This window comes from Hyperolius riggenbachi, chromosome 11, assembly GCF_040937935.1.
Source record: "Hyperolius riggenbachi isolate aHypRig1 chromosome 11, aHypRig1.pri, whole genome shotgun sequence".
NCBI classification, from domain to species: domain Eukaryota; kingdom Metazoa; phylum Chordata; class Amphibia; order Anura; family Hyperoliidae; genus Hyperolius; species Hyperolius riggenbachi.
Genome location: NC_090656.1, coordinates 204422191 through 204447088, shown reverse-complemented (window position 1 = coordinate 204447088; position 24898 = coordinate 204422191). Strand labels below are relative to the sequence as shown.

The window sequence follows — 24898 nt, the reverse complement described above, 5'->3', positions numbered from 1 at the left end:
TACCTGACCCCGGTGAACCGCTGTCGTCAGGCGTCCCCAGGGATCGCCTTATTTGGTCAATTAAGAAAAGCGCTCTAGTAGCTTCGCTGTGCCGCCTCGCGTCTCACAAGTCGGTCGGATTGAGATGGATATTTGGCAGCAGTCCGGGTCAACAGGCAGCGACCGGTGGAACAATCCGTTCACTTTCCTTGTCTCGCGGTGACCCTTTCCACCCCGCCGCCCCCCTTTACCGCTGCTCCTCCGTCCGCTAATACTGACCTGCTTATTGGAGGAAAATGAGGGGCTGTGTTAGAAGTAACACAAAACTGCCACTTCAGCACTTGCTCCGCGTTCATCCCGTGCTACACCTCAGGTGATCCAGCTCATAACCAGCTTATATATCATTTATTTCTAGTTTTATTCCAGCCTTGCTTCGAGATCAATTAAACTGGACCTGAAGTGAAAATAATCTTATGAGATAATGAATTGTATGTGTAGTACAGAGGATAAATAGAACATTAGTAGTATAGAGAAGAGTCTATCATTTTTAGTTTCCGTTTTATAGCTTTATTTGTAAAATTATATCAGATTGTCACAACTGCAGTTTGGAATCCACACTCTGCCTTTTAAGCTGAAGATATATACAGAAGTAATGACCCTTTGAACTTTTCTGCACTAAAATCAAATCTTATCGGTTTTCTCACTGACAGATAACAGGCATTTAGCTTCTATTTGCTTTTCAGGAAACAGACTAAATTACTGAAGTTGTTACTTAAGCCATGGCGGATTCTTAAAAAGAAGCGGGGGGGGGGGGGAGGATTACTGGTAGTGCATAGAGAGTATGCTTCACAGCAACTGTAAATGCAGGTGTCATCCAGTAACGGGCAGCATGCCTCGCATTATTCCAATGGATTCCATAACGCTGTACTGCTAACTCACCGATGTGAATGTATCATTATAATGTTGCATTTGTTATGTGATTCTGTTGTCCAATGCAATGTGTCAGTGTAAAAGTAACCTAGGGGTCCTTCCACACTGGGCTTATTACGTTGCGATACTATTGCAATGCAACAGTGCTGAAAAGTCACACTGCACTTCCATACAGTGAAGCATACAGCACAATGAAAGTATGCTTCACTGTCTCTGTAAACGTGCATGTTGACTGGCCCTGCTGTGCGTTATCCTGACAAGACCTGCTGCATGGCGCTCAATGTGAACGTTCCATAGCAATATAATGGCATTGCTTTGGGATGCAATGATATTGTCCGTTGCGACCAGAGCTGGATCGTCCTCAAGGCAATTTAGGTACTTGCCTAGGCCTTGGAGAAAGACGAAGGGCCTGGTTAATGCTGACCCCCACCAAATCTTACCAAAACAGCCAGATGTCCATGAATGGTGGGTACCAAAGTTGTTACTTGCCTAGGGTTCCATTTCACCTTAATCCGTCTCTGGTTGCGACGCAATGCAACAGAATCAATATAAAATGACCCTAGGGTCCCATCCACAATGCATGTGCTAATCTAATATTCAAAGTGTTTTGCACTTTGCTGATCACAAGGACATCTTGATTACCATAGTAATGACTGTGCCTAGTACAGAGTAGCGCAATCCGTTTTTAACACAATCGTAATGCATGCTGTAGTTTGCCTGTGATTGCATTTACGTTAAATGAATGGGAGTGCATTCAAATTGCCTAGCAAAAGCTATGCTATGCGATCTGCTATACAATCTCCCATTTGAAGAAAAAAAAAACTCCTGTTTTTTTTTATTTGTCCGCATCAGGAAACGCTATCGTGGCCGCCAATTGCAACGGTAATTGTGGAGAAATGTGCACACAAAAACAAGTGAAAATCATCCAATTGAGATTTTCATTGTGGAAGGGTCCTAACACCACGCCCTGTGGAGCAAAGTGGAATTTCAAAGCTCAGAGCATCAAACCCAGAAAACCCTTTTTTTAAAATCCTCACATTATTTTATTACTGCCCTTGCCCAGCTTCAGGTAAAAATGTTTATATTTTTGGATAGCTTGATAAAGAATTAGAACCCATTTTATGTCTTTTATTGCAACCCTCTGTCCCTCATTTCCTGTCCAAACAGGAAGAGCGATATCGCAAATTAGTGGTTCCCCCAAATGCACATGTTCCCCCCTCTCCATGTATTTGTAAAACTCACCTGTCCAGCTGCAACCAATCCCGGTTTCCTACATGGTCTTCCCCGAGTGCCAGCAGGTGCATGTGTGCGACATCATACACGCGCCTCATGGTATACCCGCTACCATGTGGGGGCTCTCAGTGTGACGACAGGTGTCGGGGGGGGACAGGGAAGGAGCCAGTGTTGCCAACTCATCCCTAATTACTGACACATATGAATTATACAGGTTTTGTGGCTAGGTAGATGCAGTTAAGGCACTGATTATGTGCAAATAGCCCCAGAGCCTGTATAACTTAGATGTGTCAGTAATTAAAGGGATGAGTTGGCAACACTGGAAGAAGCCTGGGAGTCGATGCAGCTGGACTGGTGAGATTTACAATGCTTGGGGGGGGGAATTAGCATTTGAGGGGCGGGCAGAGTCGCAAAGGCCGATTCCTGAGAGATTTCATGGAGAAATCGATCAGGAATCTACCTGCGCTGGATGGGCAGCCAACAGACCGCTCCAATCAGATACGATCAGAGAGAAATCTGTCTCCTGGTGGATCTGCCCATGCATCGCTAGATGTATGGCCACCATAACAATGAAATGACGGATGGAGAAGTTGTTAATCTGCAGTCCTGGCAGAAGCCTTCCTGTAGTGCGGTATGAGGGGTTAGCGCGCTGTACATGATGTAGGCATTCCTCTCGCTGGTCATTAATAGGCTGTGTTCCCGCGAGACCTCGGTCAGCACAATGTGCCGAGTCTTGGAGCCCGCGGCAGTGTAATGGAGGATGTAAAGTATGAAGTGAATCGGGAATTAACGCTCGATGGCTCAGTACTTTGTCCCCTTTAATGGATTTTCCTGAGATGTCAGTAAAACGCCATGAGCAGCCTCGTACTGCCCGTTACCTGGCCTAGAAGAACAAGCCTCTAATCATCCAGCCACACTCTATATAGTCTTTCACAGACTGCGAAACAGTAACACTTCCATAGGAAACTGCGGCATTTTATTATCCCGCACAAAGTGTTCCGTCTCCTTTGCCAGATCACATGGAGTGTACTCAAAAGGAATCACAGAAAGCAATAAAATCCCTTATTAAGGTTCTAGCCCTTCCCCACTCTATTCAAAAGTTTAGAAAAATACTATTACGTTAATCAGAGTATTAGAGATCCCCGGAAGTGAGAGAGATATGGAGGCTGACATATTTGAGTTTTTTTAAACAGTACATGTTACCTGGCTACCCTGCTAAGCCATAAACCCTGAACAAGCATGCAAATCAGAGGTTGCTGACTGAAGCCTGACTGAATCTCCAACCTGAAAAAAGCATGCAGCAAATCCAGACAGTACTGATGTATGAAAGATCTGCAGGAGGCTAGGAAGATGTATTGTTTATCACAGTATGGGCTTGATTCACTAAGACAAATATCATGCCTTATCAGAGTTATCATGCCTTATCAGAGTATCATAGCTACTTAGCTAGCACTACCAACGCATGTCTGCTAATTGGCAATGACGAGAGCTCCAGTCATCCTTCCCCGAGCCCCTGCGGGTCCATTCACTTTAAAGGACATTATCCCTGCACTTTGATTGGCCCAATAGGCTGCCTGTCACTTGACAGGAAACTTGACATACAGCCTATTGGGCCAATCAAAGTCATGTTAACTCTGATAGGGCATGCTGTTTGTCTTAGTGAATCAAGCCCTATGCGTGTTGCATAACACATGTTATAATGAGTGTGAACTGCAATGGAGTATGGAAAGAGAAGGCTTTGGATCCTGTAATCTTCCCTGTCCTCTCTTGGTCCCCTTCCTTCAGCACTGTCAGCCATGTTGTGTGTACTTGACCAACTGGTGGAATACACTCTTTGGCACCCGTGGTGGGCTTTGAGAGCACTCGTGTGCCCATGTGTTTCTGAAGATGTCTTCAGGCTCCCAAAGCCTTCCAAGGGCCCCTGGAGATGGCATACCTTCACCTGAAGACAATGCTGGAACGAGGGGACCTAGATGTCCCCTCACAAAGGGAAGGCTCAATGGGATATGGATCTTTCCTTATCCTGGCCAGATATGAGTTGCCAAAACTCACTAAACTCAAATTCTTTATAAAGCTAAACTGAAGGGATTGCTTTTTTCTGTTCACAAAAAGTGGAGATTCTCTATCAGGAGAGGCCCAGGGCAGCATGTAATGTCTGGCGGGAGCCCTCCACACACATACGCTAGACGCTCGTTTCTGTTGTTGCTGGTCTTGGAGTCAGGGTATTTCTGTCCCTTTGTTCATGTGATGAGGTGTGTCAGAACTGATGTAAAGAGCGTCACTTCATCTCCAGCGCGGAATCTGCAGAACTCTCACAGATGGGAATCCCATCACTGTCTCACCTATTGCTTTGCAGAGTTACCAGCTGAAGAATGATCTGTGTTCTGACAAGTGATAGGATTAGATGTTAAACACAATAGAAAGGTTACTTTTCACAGGGCATAACTGCACACCCTGACCACCAATGAGCAGCAGTAGATATGGCACAGACACAAAAGCTCTGTGACCATTCATGCATTAAAGACATACTCCAGACAATTGACTCGAGTTCCTCAGTGCCCCATAAGTGTAATTGGTAATTGTGACTTTACATCTGTTTAAACCACTAGCTCATGCTTCTATTTTTAAAGAGACTCTGTAACAAAATTTTCAGCTTTATTTCTTCTATCCTATAAATTCCTATACCTGTTCTCTTGTGGTCTGGATTACGGCAGTCTTTTCTAGTAGCACTGTCTCTGTAATATATCTAATCTTTTTTTCTTTGTCAAGCTTTGTCGACCCAGGGAGAAATGCACTGCCTCTGCTGTGATAGGGACAAGTTATGTACGCCCCCTCCAGGCTATGTGTGTGTGCTTTGTTTATTGCAGCTTGTGAGGCTGAGGGGGAAGGGAGCTGCTGCCTGTCACATGCAAACTAATCCCAGACTGAAGTGCAGATATAGAGAATACAGAGGCGCCAATAGGGTAAAATCACAACGATAAAAAGTTTAAAAATGCTTGGGAGGCAGTGGTGGACTTACCTCCTATAAGCAGACACTGGAAACTGTCTATTCAAGCAAAAAGATTTTATTGGAAATTCCCGCGCGCAGCGCCCAATAAACCCTATGGGCTGCAACGCGTTTCACAGGCATAAACCTGCTTCCTCAGGCAATAAAATATCGGAGTACACAACTGAAGACAGAGGTAGAAATTGGTGTATATCAGAACCAAATACAACACACTGTGTATGAATACATATTACGCCTAAACTCAGTTTAGGCGTGATAAAAAGAAACTCGCGTGAAATTCCCGCGCACAGCGCCCAATAACCCCTATGGGCGCTGCGCGCACAAAACTTTGCTTGCGGGACTTTGCGTGCGATCAGCAGCACAAAGCGGTGATAACTCAGCTACTGCAAAAGGTTATCACGCCTAAAGTCTTTTAGGCGTGATAACTGGGTTATCACCGCTTTGTGAATCAGGCCCATTGTGTGTGTGCGTGTGTGTATATATGTATATATCTATATATACACATAGATCACTTCCCGGTTGGCAGCCATGTTTTTAGTTGTAAACACTGTCTAAAACTGGCGATTAAAAGCCAGGATCGCGGTGGGGAGCGGCGGAAATGACAAATAGGGACCCAGGAGATCACAGTCACTCGATTGGTATGTTTTTTATTGTACAAATTGGACAGTACAGATTCTCTTTAATGCATGCTGTCTGCAGTATATCATGCTTTTCTGCATTGTGTATTAACTATTGGCTGACTTTCCTGTAATAATGTCAGATGAGTGGCACAGTGGTATAGCGGATAGCACTGTGGCTGGATAGTGTAGTGGTTACAGTACTCATGAGGCCAAAACATAAATGTAGTTTTTCTTACCTGGGGCTTCTTCCAGCCTCCAGAAGTCATTTGTTTCCCTCGCCGCAGCTCTGGTCCTCTCCGGGGTCCCGCTGGCCGCCTGTAAGGATCAATGACTCCTGATGGGTCGGCACCTTGTGCACACATGCGGGCATTTGCGTACTACGCAGTACGCACCTGATGACGTGAGTGTGCGCACATGCGCAGAAGGTGCTGATCCATCGGTGGTTGGTTAACCTTACGGGCTGTCAGCGGGACCCTGGAGAGGACTGGAGATTCGGGGAGGGACCCAAATGACATCTAGGGGCTGGAAGAAGCCCCAGGTAATTAAAATTACACTTATACTTTGGCCTCATGAATCCTTTATAGGGAATGTCCGAGCAAAATAAAAATAGATCTACTTACCTGGGGCTTCCTCCAGCCCATGGCAGCCGTCCTGTGCCCTAGCCACAGCTCCACTCCCAGCGGGGTGGCACGGGGTCCCCTCTGTTGCAGATGCCAACCTCGCCATGTCAGAATCTTCTGCGCCGCTTGCGATTGTGCTCATGTGGTCTGCGCAGGTGCAGTAGTTCTGCGCCTGCGCAGAATGCTCCAGGCTACGTGAGCGCGGCACATGCACAGTAGATGCCATTCTGCATCAGCAATGGAGGGGACCCCGGGCCACTGGCTGGGAGTGAAGCTGTAGCGAGGGCACAGGAAGGCTGCTATGGGCTGGAGGAAGCCCCAGTTAAGTAGATTTTTTTTATTCACACCTGATCTTTCCTTTAAGGGCTCCATCTGACACAGGAGACCTGGGTTCGAATCTTGGCTCTTCCCGTTCAGCAAAAACCAGTACCTCTTCAGTAAGGAGTCTTTGGGCAAAACTCCCTAACACTGCTACTGCCTACTGAGCGCGTTTAAGTAGCTCAAGCAATTTCAGTCCACCAGGAGAAAAGCACAATATAAATGTTATTTGTCTCGTCACTGTCCCCTGCTTGTATTAAAGCAAGAGCACTACCTACAGTGAGTCTGTATGTAATCCCCATGTGTGCATGGGTTTCGTCCAGGCATTCCAGTTTCCTCCCACATCCCAGAAACCATATACATAGGGTAGCTGGCTTTACCTAAAATGGTCCATATACTGTAGAGCGATGTGTTTTACAGCCATTAGAACTAACCTAGCATGGGCTGGGATTTAGTAAAAAAAAACATGTATCTGTACCTTGACAGACCCTGTCATCTATTGCAACACATTTCACTTGTAATAAAGCAACCACATACCTACATTGATCCATCACTGATGCGATGACATGATCACAGTTGAGCAAAGTTCATACTATGTTTGTTGCGAAACACCCGCTACAACACGATGAGCAAGCCCATCAGGGGTTTCATTTCCCATGTCACTAGATACCAATCATAGTCCCTCCTCCAGTCCCAATAGAACAGTGCATACAGCTTGGCTGTAGCTAAACAGTGTGTCTGTACAGCGCTCATACCCAAAAATCAAAATGTCCTTCCAGCAATGATTGTTATGGGCAATATTTATTGTGTATGAGACTCTACAGTAACAAAAAGGAGCGCAGCCTAATTGTATGTAGAATTGTGACTGTATATACACATATTTATCTCATCATACCTCATGTCACTTCAGGCCGCTTTCACACTGGAGAATTGCGTTACCCTTTGTAAGTCTCGGGCATTTCATACCTGGCACGGTGCAATGCTCCGGAAGTCTCCAATTTGACGCACTGGCAATAGCACGTTAGGGGCCGATGTGCGTGGTGATGTGTGGCGGCCGGCAGTAATGTTAGTCCCATAGACACAGCTTTTCTATGTTATTCGGCATTCGCATTATGGAGCACATGCGCGGAAGCTTATTTTCTCATTACACTTCTGCGCAATTCTAATTTAGGCCACAGGAAGTGAGCGCTAGAGTGCTTCACTTCCTGCTTGGCATGCAGCCAGAAGGGAGATTACCGCGCATTGCTGTGGTAATTCCCAAAGACTATTTTTAGTGTTACAGTTCGATGCAGTCATTCGCACCGCAGGGCAGCCATATCACCGGATAGTGTGAAACCGGCCTCAGGTTCCCTGCGAAGTCCAGTAATTAGAATTACAGTTTCGGAGGGTTTGCATCCCAGCCAGGAAAATAAAGGAGATGTCATTGGCTGGCAAGTGTGAATAATGAGCCAGGGGCGGGGCCGTGACCCCACTGATAGCTCAGCTTGCAAAGGACAGGTCACAGGCTTTCTCTGCCAGTTGGAGAATCTAAAAACAAGATTCAGATGCAGCTAAACCGCCCTCGTTCTGTAAATTTATTCCAGGAATTTGTTTGCATTCCGGATGTTCCCTTGAAGTAGTATATTAGTCAGATATTGTTGATGTGCCGAGTTTCTTTGTCACCCTGCAAACATTTTGGAGATTTTACGGTGTTTTATTTCAACGGTTTATTATCTGTTTTTTTTTTCCCTTCTCCCCCTTCTACTCTGCCGCATTTAGTTCCATGGCTCGGCGACCTATCAGCGGCGGCGTTAGCGAGTAACAATGTAACACGTCTTCATTAAGTTTACAGACAATAATAAAATGTCTTCGGGCTTCTGACAGGATGTGTTTGTCTGTGTTTCTGGGTTTTATTCTTTGGCGGGGATTGGTATTCTTGACGCACGCCCTTCAGTCATCTCTGGCGAATATGGAGGCGCATCAAGTCATAAAGTGTCAGGGAGAGGCGGGAGCCGCTAATGGAGGGGGAAATTAGTTTTATTTCATGCAATGATGTCGCAGTTTTACTGTAAATCTCGCGCCGTTCGCGTTATCGTGGAGTATTTAATATTCCGCCTTGGTGCCGCCAGTTGTAAAATGTTTGTTATTATGTGGTGCCTTTTAGAATTCGTTATGGTATTGAATAAAAAAGGAGAGGTAAATAGCGTGAGGTGTGTCAAAAAGTCCGGTGGCGGATGCCTGAAGTCTGTTGTCGTATTGGACATCAGATTTACACATCTGAGACAGAACACTGGACAGAGTACACTTAGGTTTTACTGCCCAGTCTCCATTGCTCAAAAGACCTCTTTCTCCATCCCACAATTCCCCAAACACTCCCACAATGCCTGAAACACCTCCATCCCATAGTGCAATGATGGGGAGCCTTTTAAAGATCGAGTGCCCAAATCCCACTTATTTATCACAAAGTGTCAACACAGCAATTTAACCTGAACACTATACACCGTATCCAGATGACTACCACCAGTATAGCTAGCCAGATGACCCAACATTATAGAGAGCCAGGTGACACCCCCTTCACCCCAGCAATGACAGAAATATATTAGAGATTAGATTAGGGCGCCACCTGCTGGTGTGGCTGACAAGCTTTGTAATTATAAGTAAGGACCTTATTTTTCAGCAGTGTAGCAAAAATAAAGACAGCTCTATAGTGAACAGTAGGACCTGTTAAAGTGGACCCAAATTAAAAATACAAGATTTCAGAAATAAAATCTATTTTCTAAATTATAATGCTAAATAGCAGCCTTTTTTCAGCCGCATGATGACAAATATAAAATATTTTACATTTATTGGAGGAACCCCTCCCTTCCTTTCAAATTGCCGGGATTTTTCCGGCAAACTGGTGGAGTAGATGGTGTCTGGCAATGGAGGAATTGCTAATGGCTGCCCCCAGTATAACCCTAGCTATGAAAAGAGAAGAGTGAAAAGCCTGCACTGAAATGATCATAGGTTTGAAGGAGTGTTTATTTATCTTTCTATGTGTCAGAGTGGTGCAACTAAATATTTTTAATTAAAAAAATGTTTGGTTTGGGTCCGCTTTAATCAGTCATAAAATCTGGAAACTTAACTTTTCCTCTGTTAGAGGCTTGTTTACTGCAGCAGTCATGTGACACTCGTTTCTGCTCTCATAGCATCATCAAGTGGAGAACCAAACCAATGAAAATCTATTTGTAATATTTCATATGTTTCCAATTAAAGAAAAAAAAGTGAAATGCTGAATACAATTGAGGAAGCTAAAACTAATTTACGTTCCATTTAAAATTGAATGTGATAAAAGTAATATTTTAACCAAAATATTGGCATGGCATCTGTGAAGCTGGCAATGCATGATGTGACCTTAAAAATACTTTTTACCTAGCTCCCCTTTTCAGATAATAGTTTGAAGCAGGGCTGTGGAGTCGATACAAAAATCATTGTACTCTGACTCCTCTAATAAAATGGGCTTTTTAACTAAAAATAATAATTAGGATTTTTTTTTAATTTAACTTGTATCAAGCTATTAGCGACTTTAAAAGTGTAAGAATGTGGCACGGTAGCGCTGACTTATACCTGAATGATTCTCAGTATAACTGTAGTGACAGATCCTCTTGAAAGGGAATGGCATCTGTGATGTTCTTGAGCAGTGGTCTCTGTTCTGATCAGGAGACACTGTTGAGCAGGAATGTTGCAGGAAACTCCAGTCCTCAAGGGCTGAGGTCTTCACACATTTTTGGCACAGCTCAGATTAATTGATGGGACTGAATCAGGAAAGGTGTGGTTCATCAAGTAGAACTCATTTCTCCATTTCTAAGTCCATCAATGGTATGGATATGGCCTTCAAGAAGAGTTCATCTGTAGATGGATGGTGGGCAGGTGGTCTCCAGCTATGCTGTACAATAATAAATGTCTTCTTGAACTGTTTCTGTTAGTTTGGAGAAGGAATGTGGGAGATCACCGGGAAGACACGTCTCAGTTTTGGCTAGGTAGGAGAGGGCTCTGAGACTTGGAAAAAGATGGATCTTCTTGAGTCTCTGGAATATATGTGTGCTAAGACTGTGTGTTTACCAGATAGGAAAGGCTCTGCAGTTTTCACCAGGAAAAGATTGTTTTCCCCCTAGGACTCTGTTTGGCAGGTCTAAGATGGTATCAGAGACTCTGCAAGTCCCTTGGAAGAGATGCCTTTTAGGATTTTGTGTTTGCTCGGTGGCAATGGGTCTACGGGACTACAGGGCCCTGGGAAGGGCTGTCTTCTGAGCCAAGTAGGAGAGGGTCGCAGAAACTTGGCAGTGCTCTAGGATGAATTGTTTTCTAGGACTCCTTTCTTGCCAAATTGGGAATAGTCTGGGATATTTTGCAGGGCATTTGGAAGATAATGGCCTCAATTCACTAAGATCATGCTGGTGATAATAAGGCAAGAGAAAACTCACCACCACACATCGATCTTGCCTTATTAAGGTGTAGAGATACATTTTCACAGTGAGAGAGTTATCTTATCACTTCCGTCCTTAAGTTACCTCATCTGTGGTTATTTCCACAAGCAGTTAATTAACAGCCTGTCTTTAACTTTAGAATTCTGTAGTTATTTTAATGATTGAAACGTTAACTTTAGAGATCTCTCCTTAACTTAAAGAGTTAAGTTTAGGTTTTCTTGAGGTAAACAGTTTAGTGAATACTACATGCCTTATCACCATAGTGATAACTCTAGAAACAGCTCAGAATCGTTATTAAAGACAGAAGATAAGCTTAGTGAATTAAGGCCATTGTCTCTTGGGATTATGTGGTTGTAGGATAGGAGTAGGGATATAGGTCCTGTGGGTAGAAAAGAGTTTTTGGGATTTGGAAAATAAATATTGTCTCCTAGGACTCTTTGTTTGCTAGGTGGAAAAAGGTCTCGGATACAGTACTTGAAATGTCCCTTGTTGGGGATTTCTTTTGGGACCCTGTGTTTGCCGGATAGGAAGGGTCTCAGAAACTTGGCGGGTCCTGGGCAAAAATGCCTTTAGGACTCTGTATTTGCTGGATAGGAGAGGGTCTCAGATACTTGGCTGGTCCCAGGAAAAAAATGGCTTTAGGACTCTGTGGTTGCCGGATAAGAGAGGGTCTCCGAGACTTGGCAGGGCCCTGGGAAGAGATGTCTTTTAGGATTCTGTCTGCCAGGATAGATTTGTGCATTGTCTGATCAGAGTCTTGTGTTCTACAGGTTCAGGGTCACATGCCTCCCCTCATGATCCCAATCTTTCCACACGACCAGCGGACACTGGCGGCGGCCGCGGCAGCCCAGCAGGGGTTCCTCTTCCCCCCAGGACTGACCTACAAACCAGGTAGGTGTAACACTCGCAGCTTGTTTTATAACGTGTGACTTGTGTAAAGTGGTTCCTCACTGTGGGATTCCTGCCCTTCGGCAGAGTGTGAAGCATTGTCTTTATTCACGATGACACTTTGGAGAGCGTAGAAGCACTGCAGGGAGGGTAATTGAAATAACATCTTAGAAGAAAAAAATGATTACAAGTTTAAAGGGCTTTTGGAGGCCTCTGATGCTGATCAGCATAAATGAACCCTGAGCAGCACCAGCTAAGTGTCCGTGTATAAGTATAGTTCTATGACCCCTGTGCAGCTTCTAATAAAGGCTGTGATTAGGGCATCCCAAGCAGCAGTTTCGACTTGGCGGCCGGTCGACCATCTGATTTGATAATTATAATTGGTAACATGTATTGATCGGACCAGGGGTGTAACTAGGAATCGCCCGGCCCCCCTCCCCCCGGCCTGCTCAGGGCCGTTTTTGGGGGCTGGAGGGGTCACAGCATGAAGGGAGAGCTTGGTGGCACGTCGGTGGGGAGGGGGGACGGTCCCCCCTCCCTCACCTCGGGCTCTCCCCTCTGCGCTCCCCTCCAGCATTGAATAGTGCGTATGCAGGCGGAGGGCAGCTGCAGATACATACCTTCCTGCGTTCCACGGATGTTCCTCTCTTTTAGCTTCTGACGCGACTTCCTGTATAAACAGGAAGTCGCGTCAGACACTAGAGGGAAAAACATCTGCGCTGGAACGCAAGGAAGGTATGTATCTGCCGCTGCTCGCCGCCTGCATACGCACTAATCAATGCTGGAGGGGAGTGCAGAGGGGAGAGCCCGAGGTGAGCCACCGACGTGCCACCAAGCTCTCCCTTCATGCTGTGACCCCTCCAGCCCCCAAAAACGGCCCTGAGCGGGCCCCTGAGAGGGCAGGGGCTGCATCCCCTATTGTTACCCCCATGGATCGGACATGCTGCAAGATGTCGGGCCATTGTGGTCAATTGGGTGTGCGGCAGTAATGGCGAACGATATCGGGACTACCAATGACACCCCCAGCGCTGTCCCCCACCCAATGTAAAAAGTGCCTGCTTGGGGGTGTATACTTTACATGTCTGTGTCCACCCCTAGCTCTGGGCTCCTTCCGCAATCCGCACACACATCACACACAAGCCCACGTTTGGGCCACGTAGGGCGCATGTATTCGGATTGTGGAAAGAGCCAGCAGCGAACAAGGACAGCTAAAGTATAGCACACGGGGGGTGCACAATTTACATTTGGGGGGTGGCGGATGCGGCATCACAAGGCTTATTCCCGAACGATTTCAGCATGAAATTGATCGGGAATCCACCTGCGGTGTATGGGCAGCCAACAGATCTCTCTCTAATTAGATTGGATTGGATTGGAGAGAGATCTGTCTCTTGGTGGAATCTGCCCATCATCGTTAGATGTATGGCTACCTTTAGAATAATGGTTGTAAATGCTGCACAGAACATATAAATAGAGCACACTGTGGATCTTAGGACCAGAACTACCTGGTTAGGGTTATACATTAAAGGGATTAACTTTACATGGGGTTAGGGTCAGGCATCAAGAAGGTGTTCATGTTAGGAGATAGCTATAACTAAAGAAGATTTGGTGTCTGGAAGGGGTTAAGATTAGGGGAAGAATAGATGTCAGTGGTTAGCATTAGAGGGGGAAGTTAGGCACCAGGAAGGGGTTAATGCTGGGGGTTAGGAAAAGGCATCAGGAAGGGGTTAGCTTTAAAGGGAACTCAAAGCAAGAGGGATATGGAGGCACACATATTTTTTTCCCTTTTAAACAATGCACATTGCTTGGCTGTCCTGTTGATCCTCTGCCTTTAATACTTTTAGCCATAGGCCTGGAACAAACATGCAGATCAGGAGCTCTGACTGAAGTCTGACTGGATTAGCTGCATGCCTGTTTCAGATGTGTGATTCATGCACTACTCAGGCCAAAGAGATCTACGGGGCTGCCAGGCAGCTGGTATTGTTTAAAAAGAAATATGGAAGCCTCCCTTTAGGTTCTCTTTAAGGAGATATTAAGGGCCACAGAGATGGGTTGATGTTGGTCGTTTAGGTGCAGGAAGTGGTTAATGTTGGAGAGTAGGGTTTGGCATCAGGAAGGGTTCAGGCAGGGGGGATGGGTAGTAGTGTTAGGCATCAGGAAGGGTTCAGGCTGGGGGGAGAGGGTAGTAGGGTTTGGCATCAGGAAGGGTTCAGGCTGGGGGGAGGGGTAGTAGGGTTAGGCATCAGGAAGGGGTTCAGGTTAGAGGTGGGGGAGGGGATGCATAAGCTTAAAGGGAAGGTTCAGGGAGTGGGTAAAAAAAAAATCCATATCCACTTACCTGGGGCTTCCTCCAGCCCTTGGCAGGCAGGAGGTGCCCGCGCCGCCGCTCCGCAGGCTCCCGGTGGCCGACCCGACCTGGCCAGGCCGGCTGCAGGTCGGGCTCTTCTGCGCTCCAACGACGGGCTCTTCTGCGTTCCACGCAGGCGCGCTGACATCATCGGACGTCCTCCGGGCTGTACTGCGCAGGCGCAGAACTACTGCGCCTGCGCAGTACAGCCCGGAGGACGTCCGATGATGTCATCGCGCCCCCGTGAGGCGCAGATTGGAGCGCAGAAGAGCCCGACCTGGCAGCCGGGCCTGGCCAGGACGGGTCGGCCACCGGAGACGACCGGGAGCCTCCGGAGTGGCGGCGAGGGCACCTACTGCCTGCCACGGGCTGGAGGAAGCCCCAGGTAAGTGGATATGGATTTTTATTTTTTTTACCCACTACCTGAACCTTCCCTTTAAGGTGATGAGGAGGGTGGGATTAGGGTGAAACCTCATGAAAAAAAAAAAAGTCTGATACACACATGCAGTTTTGAATGGCCAACGATTGGCCAATTTCACCACCTCCATGTATCATAAGAGCTTACCTGCACAGTCTGTTCATAGTATTCACAATCTGTTGCCCTTCACACTGCAGTAGAAAAATTGGTTACTCGTTGGATGTGTGTACCGTGCTTTAGTGTATCATTCCACAGCTCAGTACTCAAATGCTACCTTCTCTGGTGTCCAGTGAGGCCTCTACAGCTAAAAATCCTGTTTTCATTTATTAAAACAGCTATAGTTCTTTATTTGGACACATAATAGGAAGCAGCCCATCTCATGGGTTTAAAAAACAGGCTCAGTGGGCAGGACTGCTGCTGCTTGATTCAGCATCCTAACCCTCCAGGCGGTCTAATGAATTCCGCCAGGAGGCAGCGCAGCAGTTGTTTTTTTTTTTTTTTTTTAAATCATGTAGCGAGCCCAGGGCTCGCTACATGATAGCCGCTGCTCAGCGGCATCCCCCCGCTTGCTTCGATCGCCTTCGGCGATCTCCGATCAGGAAATCCAGTTCAAAGAACGGGATTTCCTTTAGGGCTTCCCCCGTCGCCATGGCGAAGGGGCGGGATGACGTCGTCATTGGGAGTCCCGATCCACCCCTCAGCGCTGCCTGGCACTGATTGGCCAGGCAGCGCACGGGATCTGGGGGGGGGGGGGCGCGCGGCGCGACGGATAGCGGCGATCGAGTGCGGGGCGGCGGCGATTGGTGTGCTGACGCAGCTAGCAAAGTGCTAAAACAAATTAAGCAAATCGGCCCAGAAGGGCCTGAGAAAACCTCCTGCGCAGCTTATCCCGAACTAAGTTCGGGGTTACCGCCAGGAAGGTTAAAGGAATACTTAAGTCAAAAAAAAAAAATGACATTTACTCACCTGGGGCATCCCTCAGCACCCCGAAGCTGGATGGTGCCCTCGCAGCCCCGCTCCGATCGTCCTGTCCCCGCCGGCGGCTACTTCCGGTTCGGCGACAGCCGCCGACAGGCTGGGAACGCGGCTGATTTTCCGCGTTCCCAGCCGCTGCTATCACTCTCTATGCTGCTATTGCGTATATATAGACGCTATAGCAGCATAGAGAGTGATAGCAGCGGCTGGGAACGCGGAAAATCAGCCGCGTTCCCAGCCTGTCGGCGGCTGTCGCCGAACCGGAAGTAGCCGCCGGCGGGGACAGGACGATCGGAGCGGGGCTGCGAGGGCACCATCCAGCTTCGGGGTGCTGAGGGATGCCCCAGGTGAGTAAATGTCATTTTTTTTTTTTGACTTAAGTATTCCTTTAAGCTCCCCAGCTTCAAGTTGGCCGGCACAGACTCAGGTCATCAAGAAGGTTGCTGCCTGCAGCTCTGGAAGTCTGTGCTGCAGGTAACAGGCTCCTAACTATGTAGTTTAATAAAACCTGTTATACACTTTTAATTTTGATTGGCTACTCACTAAACCAATTTCACCACCTCAATGTAGTATGAGAGTTTACCTACATAATGTGTTTATAGTATTCAAAATCTGACCCTCCTACTACATGGAGGTGGGGAAATTGGCCAATCAAAAATTTGTGTACTGTACCAGGCTTAAAAGTGATGTTTCGATATCAGCTGATATAGAAGCTTCTATGCAGAAAAAAAGGAAATCTATTCAGCTGAGTCCTGCACAGTCCAACTAGCATCAGATAAGGGCTCAGACCTCTCATATCTGCTGCTGCAGCAATTCTCTCATTCCACTCTGTTGCAGAGATGATTTGTCTACCAGCTACAATAAATCCTAATAAGCAATTCTCTGGAGGATTAAATGAGAAGAGGTCTTTTGATCTGAATGGCATCATCGGCCTCAGGGGCGCAACTATAGGGGAGCAGCCCATGCAACCGCAGGGGACCCCAGAGCTGTAGGGGGCCCCATTTACTAGGCTTCCCTTCCTCCAATACAGGGGGCCATACTCCAGATCAGGTGTTTTTGTGGCTACACTTGTTATGGGTGTGAAGACCACGATGGCCACACTTGTTTTATGACACTTGTAAAATGGGCCCTCTAGGCCCTGACGGAGAGGTAAGGGAAGAGGTGTAAACATTGGGGGGCCCTATCAGAGATTTGCTGGGGGGCCCTATGAATTACGCCACTGGTCGGCCTCGTTGGAAACTCTTCCCTACAATTCCCGGACTCTTTTTTCCTTAGATTGTTCTGCTTTCCAGCTACTCTCCACTTTATTTGCTTTAGAAATTCTCACTCTGATGAAAGACATAATAAAATGCAGCGTAATTAAATTAACGAACTCAGAGCAGGAAACTTTACTTCCGATCCTCAGCTAACAGCTCACAGCTTTGTCTTCATTTTCAATTCAGATTTGTAACAGGTTACCTGTGAAGTGTGGCTGCACCTCTCTCCCATCTCGCAGATCCACCAAATGTGCTAGCTGAGCCAGTAGCTAGACACATGCAAAACATTCCTCCAACCCACCTACCACCAGATATATACATCATGTCTCTAGAGATCTGCAGAATATCTCTCCAACCCACCTACCACCAGATATATACATCATGTCTCTAGAGATCTGCATAACATTGCTCCAACCCATCTACCACCATATATACATCATGTCTCTAGAGATCTGCAGAACATTCCTCCAACCCACCTACCACCAGATATACATCATGTCTCTAGAGACCTGCAGAACATCTCTCCAACCCACCTACCACCAGATATATACATCATGTCTCTAGAGACCTGCATAACATCTCTCCAACCCACCTACCACCAGATATATACATCATGTCTCTAGAGATCTGCAGAACATTCCTCCAACCCACCTACCACCAGATATACATCATGTCTCTAGACACATGCAGAACATTCCTCCAACCCACCTACCACCAGATATATACATCATGTCTCTAGAGATCTGCATAACATTGCTCCAACCCACCTACCACCAGATATACATCATGTCTCTAGAGATCTGCAGAACATTGCTCCAACCAATCTACCACCAGATATACATCATGTCTCTAGAGATCTGCAGAACATCTCTCCAACCCACCTACCACCAGATATATACATCATGTCTCTAGAGATCTGCATAACATTGCTCCAACCAATCTACTCTCAGATATACATCATGTCTCTAGAGATCTGCAGAACATTGCTCCAACCCATCTACCACCAGATATACATCATGTCTCTAGAGATCTGCAGAACATCTCTCCAACCCACCTACCACCAGATATACATCATGTCTCTAGAGATCTGCATAACATTGCTCCAACCCATCTACCACCAGATATACATCATGTCTCTAGAGATCTGCAGAACATCTCTCCAACCCACCTACCACCAGATATACATCATGTCTCTAGAGATCTGCAGAACATCTCTCCAACCCACCTACCACCAGATATACATCATGTCTCTAGAGATCTGCATAACATTGCTCCAACCAATCTACTCTCAGATATACATCATGTCTCTAGAGATCTGCAGAACATTGCTCCGACCCACCTACCACCAGATATACATCATGTCTCTAGAGATCTGCAGAACATCTCTCCAACCCACCTACCACCAGATATACATCATGTCTCTAGAGATCTGCATAACATTGCTCCAACCAATCTACTCTCAGATATACATCATGTCTCTAGAGATCTGCAGAACATTGCTCCAACCCATCTACCACCAGATATACATCATGTCTCTAGAGATCTGCAGAACATCTCTCCAACCCACCTACCACCAGATATACATCATGTCTCTAGAGATCTGCATAACATTGCTCCAACCCATCTACCACCAGATATACATCATGTCTCTAGAGATCTGCAGAACATCTCTCCAACCCACCTACCACCAGATATACATCATGTCTCTAGAGATCTGCAGAACATCTCTCCAACCCACCTACCACCAGATATACATCATGTCTCTAGAGATCTGCATAACATTGCTCCAACCCATCTACCACCAGATATACATCATGTCTCTAGAGATCTGCAGAACATCTCTCCAACCCACCTACCACCAGATATATACATCATGTCTCTAGAGATCTGCATAACATTGCTCCAACCCATCTACCACCAGATATACATCATGTCTCTAGAGATCTGCATAACATTGCTCCAACCGACCTACTACCAGATATATACATCATGTCTCTAGAGATCTGCAGAATATCTCTCCAACCGACCTACTACCAGATATATACATCATGTCTCTAGAGATCTGCATAACATCTCTCCAACCCACCTACCACCAGATATATACATCATGTCTCTAGAGATCTGCATAACATTGCTCCAACCCTCCTACTACCAGATATATACATCATGTCTCTAGAGATCTGCAGAATATCTCTCCAACCGACCTACTACCAGATATATACATCATGTCTTTAGAGATCTGCATAACATCTCTCCAACCGACCTACTACCAGATATATACATCATGTCTCTAGAGATCTGCAGAATATCTCTCCAACCGACCTACTACCAGATATATACATCATGTCTCTAGAGATCTGCATAACATCTCTCCAACCGACCTACTACCAGATATATACATCATGTCTCTAGAGATCTGCAGAACATTGCTCCAACCAATCTACTCTCAGATATACATCATGTCTCTAGAGATCTGCAGAACATTGCTCCGACCCATCTACCACCAGATATATACATCCTGTCTGTAGAGATCTGCAGAACATCTCTCCAACCCACCTACCACCAGATATACAGTACATCTGGTCTGTAAAGAAATGCAGAACATTGCTCCGACCCACCTACCTCCAGATATACATCATGTCTCTAGAGATCTGCAGAACAATGCTCCAACCCATCTACTCTCAGATATACATCATGTCTCTAGAGATCTGCAGAACATTGCTTCGACCCACCTACCACCAGATATACATCCTGTTTGTAGAGATCTGCAGAGCATTGCTTCAACCCATCTACTCTCAGATATACATCATGTCTCTAAAGATCTGCAGAACATCTCTCCAACCCACCTACCACCAGATATACATCATGTCTCGAGATCTGCAGAACATTGCTCCAACCCACCTACCACCAGATATATACATCCTGTCTGTAGAGATCTGCAGAACATTGCTCCAACCCACCTACCACCAGATATACATCATGTCTGTAGAGATCTGCAGAACAATGCTCCAACCCATCTACTCTCAGATATACATCATGTCTGTAGAGATCTGCAGAACAATGCTCCAGCCCATCTACTCTCAGATATACATCATGTCTCTAAAGATCTGCAGAACATCTCTCCAACCCACCTACCACCAGATATACATCATGTCTCGAGATCTGCAGAACATTGCTCCAACCCACCTACCACCAGATATATACATCCTGTCTGTAGAGATCTGCAGAACATTGCTCCAACCCACCTACCACCAGATATACATCATGTCTGTAGAGATCTGCAGAACAATGCTCCAACCCATCTACTCTCAGATATACATCATGTCTGTAGAGATCTGCAGAACAATGCTCCAGCCCATCTACTCTCAGATATACATCATGTCTCTAAAGATCTGCAGAACATTGCTCCGACCCATCTACCACCAGATATACATGTTCTGCAGTACTTACCAAGTTGGCAGCCACTGCGCATGCGCTTACGTTGCCTGGGTAGCCACCACCCCAGGTAAGTAGATCTGAATTTTTTTTTAACTTATCCGGATGTTTGGCTGTGACTCTATGGGGGGCCCTTTCTAGCATTGGTACAGAACCCTAACAAGCGCCCGGCCTGGGCAGGAGCGCAGCTGACAGACTGTCCAACGATTTTGTTTTCGATATTATGATTGATTTAACAATTATTTTATGACCAACTAAAGACCAACATTGCAGATTGGTCTTTAGATCGATTTTAGCCCTTAATATCAATTGTAATATTGCTCACAAATGTTTAAATCCAGCTCAGTTTATGATTGGGCTGGAAGTTTTGTCTGATTGGCCCCCAAAAATTGTACAATGTGTGGCCAGCTTTACTGACCGCTCCTGGGATGGGATCTGCAGAAAATCGCTACAGTATATTATAAGCAGAGTATAAATTATAATCAGCGTGGAATCCTCACTATAGTCTCAGCTGTTTGTTTTGCAGTTAATTATATACTGTATAGCCCTGTGTATATGGGGAGGTATAGACCAGGAGTCCCCAAAGTTTTAGATCGAGGGCCGGGTCAACATACTTTAGACTGCTGGGGGGCCGGAGTATACATAAAATTATGCGGAAGTCTTAGCGGGCCAGACAGTGAAGCATACCGAGGTAATAACCTGCTGTCCAATTGGACAGCAGTGTCATCTGATGGGGAATTTGATCGGAAACCAGCGAAATTACTGCTTTCTGGCTTCCATGTGAATGGGTGGGGCCAGCACTGCTACTCTATAGGCGGACCACCATTATTTAAAGATGTAGCTGACCGCATCTATAAGTAATACATTTTGTGTGGGGGAGCCAGTAAAAAAGCCTCAGCGGGCTACATTCAGCCCGCGGGCCTTAGTTTGAGGACCACTGGTATAGACCCATAATATTTGGCCTTTTCTACCTCTTAAAGTGACGCTGAAGCGAAAAAAAAACCTTATGATATAATGAATTGTATGTGTAGTACGGATAATTAATAGAACATTAACCTTCCTGGCGGTAAGCCCGAGCTGAGCTCGGGCTATGCCGCCGGAAGGCACCGCTCAGGCCCTGCTGGGCCGATTTGCATAATTTTTTTTTTGCTGCACGCAGCTAGCACTTTGCTAGCTGCGTGCAGTGCCCGATCGCCGCCGCTACCCGCCGATCCGTCGCGCCGCAGCCCCCCCCCCCCCCCCAGACCCCATGCGCTGCCTGGCCAATCAGTGCCAGGCAGCTCTATGGGGTGGATAGGAATCCCCTTTGACGTCACGACGTCAATGACATCGGTGACGTCATCCCGCCCCGTCGCCATGGTGACGGGGGAAGCCCTCCAGAAGATCCCGTTCTTTGAACGGGATCTCCTGATCGCCGATCGCCGGAGGCGATCGGAGGGGCTGGGGGGATGCCGCTGAGCAGCGGCTATCATGTAGCGAGACTTTGTCTCGCTACATAAAAAAAAAAATTTTTTTAAAGATTTGCTGCCCCCTGGCGATTTTTTAGCAAACCGCCAGGAGGGTTAATAGCAAATAAAATATTCTCATATTTTTATTTTCAGTTATATAGGTTTTTTTTAATAACATTGCATCATTCTCTAATATTTGCAGTTTACAAACTGCGCTCTGTTTTTTAAACTATGAAACCAAACAGAGCTAAAGACCCTTTGAACTTCCTGAGAGTAAAACCTTAAACAAAAAAGAAACCGTGAGAGACAGGTGCAGATAAGTGCTTCAAAAAACAGCACTGCTCTGTGACTAAATGAGTCGTGGAGCTCAGAGAAGCTCTTTTGCATAGATAACTGAAGTGTCTTATCTCTTCCTGTACTGTAAAACAATGTGATACCCGTATCTCTGCTGCTAATGCTGTATTTCTTAGCTGTACTACACATACAAATCATTATATTATCAGTTTATTTTTACTTCAGATTTCGTTTAAAAAAACCTTCATAAAATCATAAAATGAGGCTTCAGGAAGAAAGAAAAAATCACTTCAGGAGTTTTTCACTGAGGTTTTTCACCACAATATGTGATGTGTAACAACATAAACCTGCGTAACCCCCCCCCCCCCCCCCCCATTATCCGCACGCGTCTGAGGACGGATCAGGCACCGCCAGACACAGGAGAGAAATATTGTCGGAGTCAGGAATATATTGTTAGTTTAGCGTGATCAAGGCTGTAAAGAGAGAAAATAAAGCCGAAATATCAGCATGGGAGAATGTGTTTTATTCATGAGCGGTAATCAAACATTCTTCTATAAATATTACATTATGTTGAGACAAATAATAGCGGATCCATTTTACTAGAGAAATGGCATTACAGTAAATTGCTACAAGACAGGAAGCCCCCCCCCCCCTTCTAATTGGACGACACCGTCACCTGTAATGTGGATAGCACAGACCCCGTGTAGAAAAGTCGGAGCGTAATTGGGATAAACAGACTGGGTGACGTTTAACCCGGATGGATGGCGGCACAATGCAGAATGGGGGGTTGATAGATAAGCAGATATGTAAATTGGCAGAACATGGCGTCTGGGGTCTGTGCAGATGTTTCTGGCTAATGAATGTCGCTGCTACAATGACACCGTATTGTCAGGCCGCAGAAGGAGGCAGAAATTGCCGGAACAATAACCGCTGTTACATAAGTATTAATCTCTGCCTGTGACAGCAGCAAAACATCACAATTCTTGTTCAGTAATGAACGCTGACGTGCTGGAGCGACAGAAGAACTCTCCTAAGTTGTGGCAAGGCGGGAGTGTTCAGAGAGGCTCAGGCCTAGAGTTACTAAGGCTGTCCTGAGTTGGATAGCCTAGGTGTCTCTGCAAACCTGGATTCATGTAACATCTGTCCCCAAACAAAGCTTAATTGTCAGAGTGCTCAGATGTTAATTTTTAATTTTTATGTGAAAGAGATTTTTACAGCTAAAGTCCCTGAACAGAGGTGAAAAAAGAAATCTGGACTTATCTTGAGCCTCCTCCAGCCCCCTGTAGCCCGCGAGGTTCCTTTGTGTCCTCTGGGCCCCCTCTGTGGTCCTGCTGTTGAGTGGTAGGTGCGTGACTTCGGCCAAAGTTGTGCATGCGCCATCCAGGCACCTGCCTCATCATCACGCTCCTCGATGTAGGTCCTATGCATGCGCGGTACCCAAAAGACTGAACTGACCATGCGCAGGACCATTACTATGACACGCCAGGTGCCAGGACGGGTGGAGCATGCGCGACGTCAGGCAGAGTCGCCAGGATTATGGAGCCCCGGGTAAGTCCAGATTTCCTTTTTTTACCTCTACTCAGGGTCCATTTAAAGGTGGATCATGTGACCAGGAGTGCTGAGTGTGGCAAGTCAGTTTTCAGCCTCTGTGTGGAAGGCGGCTGCAGCTGGTTGGGTTACATTATGCAGACTGCAAGGGGAGAAGGCACAGACTGAATCTCTCTGTGAAGACTGTAGCTTGTAGCTCAGACAGTCTGAGGTGCAGGAAGTGGACACCCACTGGATATTTTGCAAGTGATTTACAGTATATTTAAAATAATAATAATAAGCGAATAACTCTTATAGCTAAGTACAAACCAGCTTTACAACTAAGTACCTACACAGATCTAGACATGCACTTGCCTGTACCTGTGTGGGTACTCAGTGGGATCTTTATTTAATATTCACTGCTATTGTCTCTGCATGGGATGCAACAACATAAACTCTAACGTATTAATATTTTAGCAATCAGCATTAATCATTAGCAATAGCTTTATCCTGGAATGACCCAAGCAAGGGCAGCAAGAATTCACAGCCTTATAGCAGACATTTTTGTTTGCTTGGTAAACATCTCCTGCTAAGGTGACCATATATGGTTTGACAAAAAATGATCAATTTTTGGGCAGATTTTATGGTTCTGATTGAATCTTTTGGAAATCTTCTGCTGTAATTTATAGTGATTTATCACTGCTGGCCAGTTCTGAGGATCTGATTGCTCAGACCTGAGAGATGTCAACGAGATGCTAATAATTCTGAGTTGGTGCAATTTGCATGCTAAATGTATCAGATGTGTATGCAACTTGAAACTGAACCAATCGGATGCAGTAGCAAGATGCATAAAATTTGCATCAACTCTGAATTCTTAGCATCTCATTGGCCATCCCTAGTGGTCAGCCAGAGGTGGAGCCATTCAAAATCCAGCAGGCAGTGCACATGATCGGTGTAGTCCCTAAGCTGCAAACAGTTTGCATACAATTTGAGTGCAAACATGAATCATTAGCATTGCATTGAGGTTAGTGGTGATGAGATAGGTTGTCAGTTTTAAGGCAGCTTTCACAGTGGGACATTACAGGCGCACGTTAGAGCAGCCTGTAATGCAGCCCAACTCACAGTAATGAAAAATCAATGGGCTGTTCACAGTGCCCACGT

The 24898-nt window shown here is 46.0% G+C and overlaps 1 protein-coding gene and 1 long non-coding RNA gene across 18 annotated transcripts in view; one reads left to right on the top strand and one right to left on the bottom strand.

Moving 5' to 3' along the window:
• Window positions 1-24898, bottom strand: part of LOC137538435 (uncharacterized) — a 407510-nt gene that overhangs the window by 117585 nt on the left and 265027 nt on the right. The window lies entirely within an intron of this gene.
• SOX6 (SRY-box transcription factor 6) overlaps window positions 1-24898 on the top strand; it is a 605164-nt gene that overhangs the window by 459401 nt on the left and 120865 nt on the right. For all 17 annotated transcript variants that reach the window (XM_068260626.1, XM_068260625.1, XM_068260627.1 and 14 more), the window contains one exon: window positions 11923-12043. In XM_068260626.1, the coding sequence (XP_068116727.1) occupies window positions 11923-12043 (121 nt within the window). The remainder of the gene's footprint in view (window positions 1-11922; window positions 12044-24898) is intronic.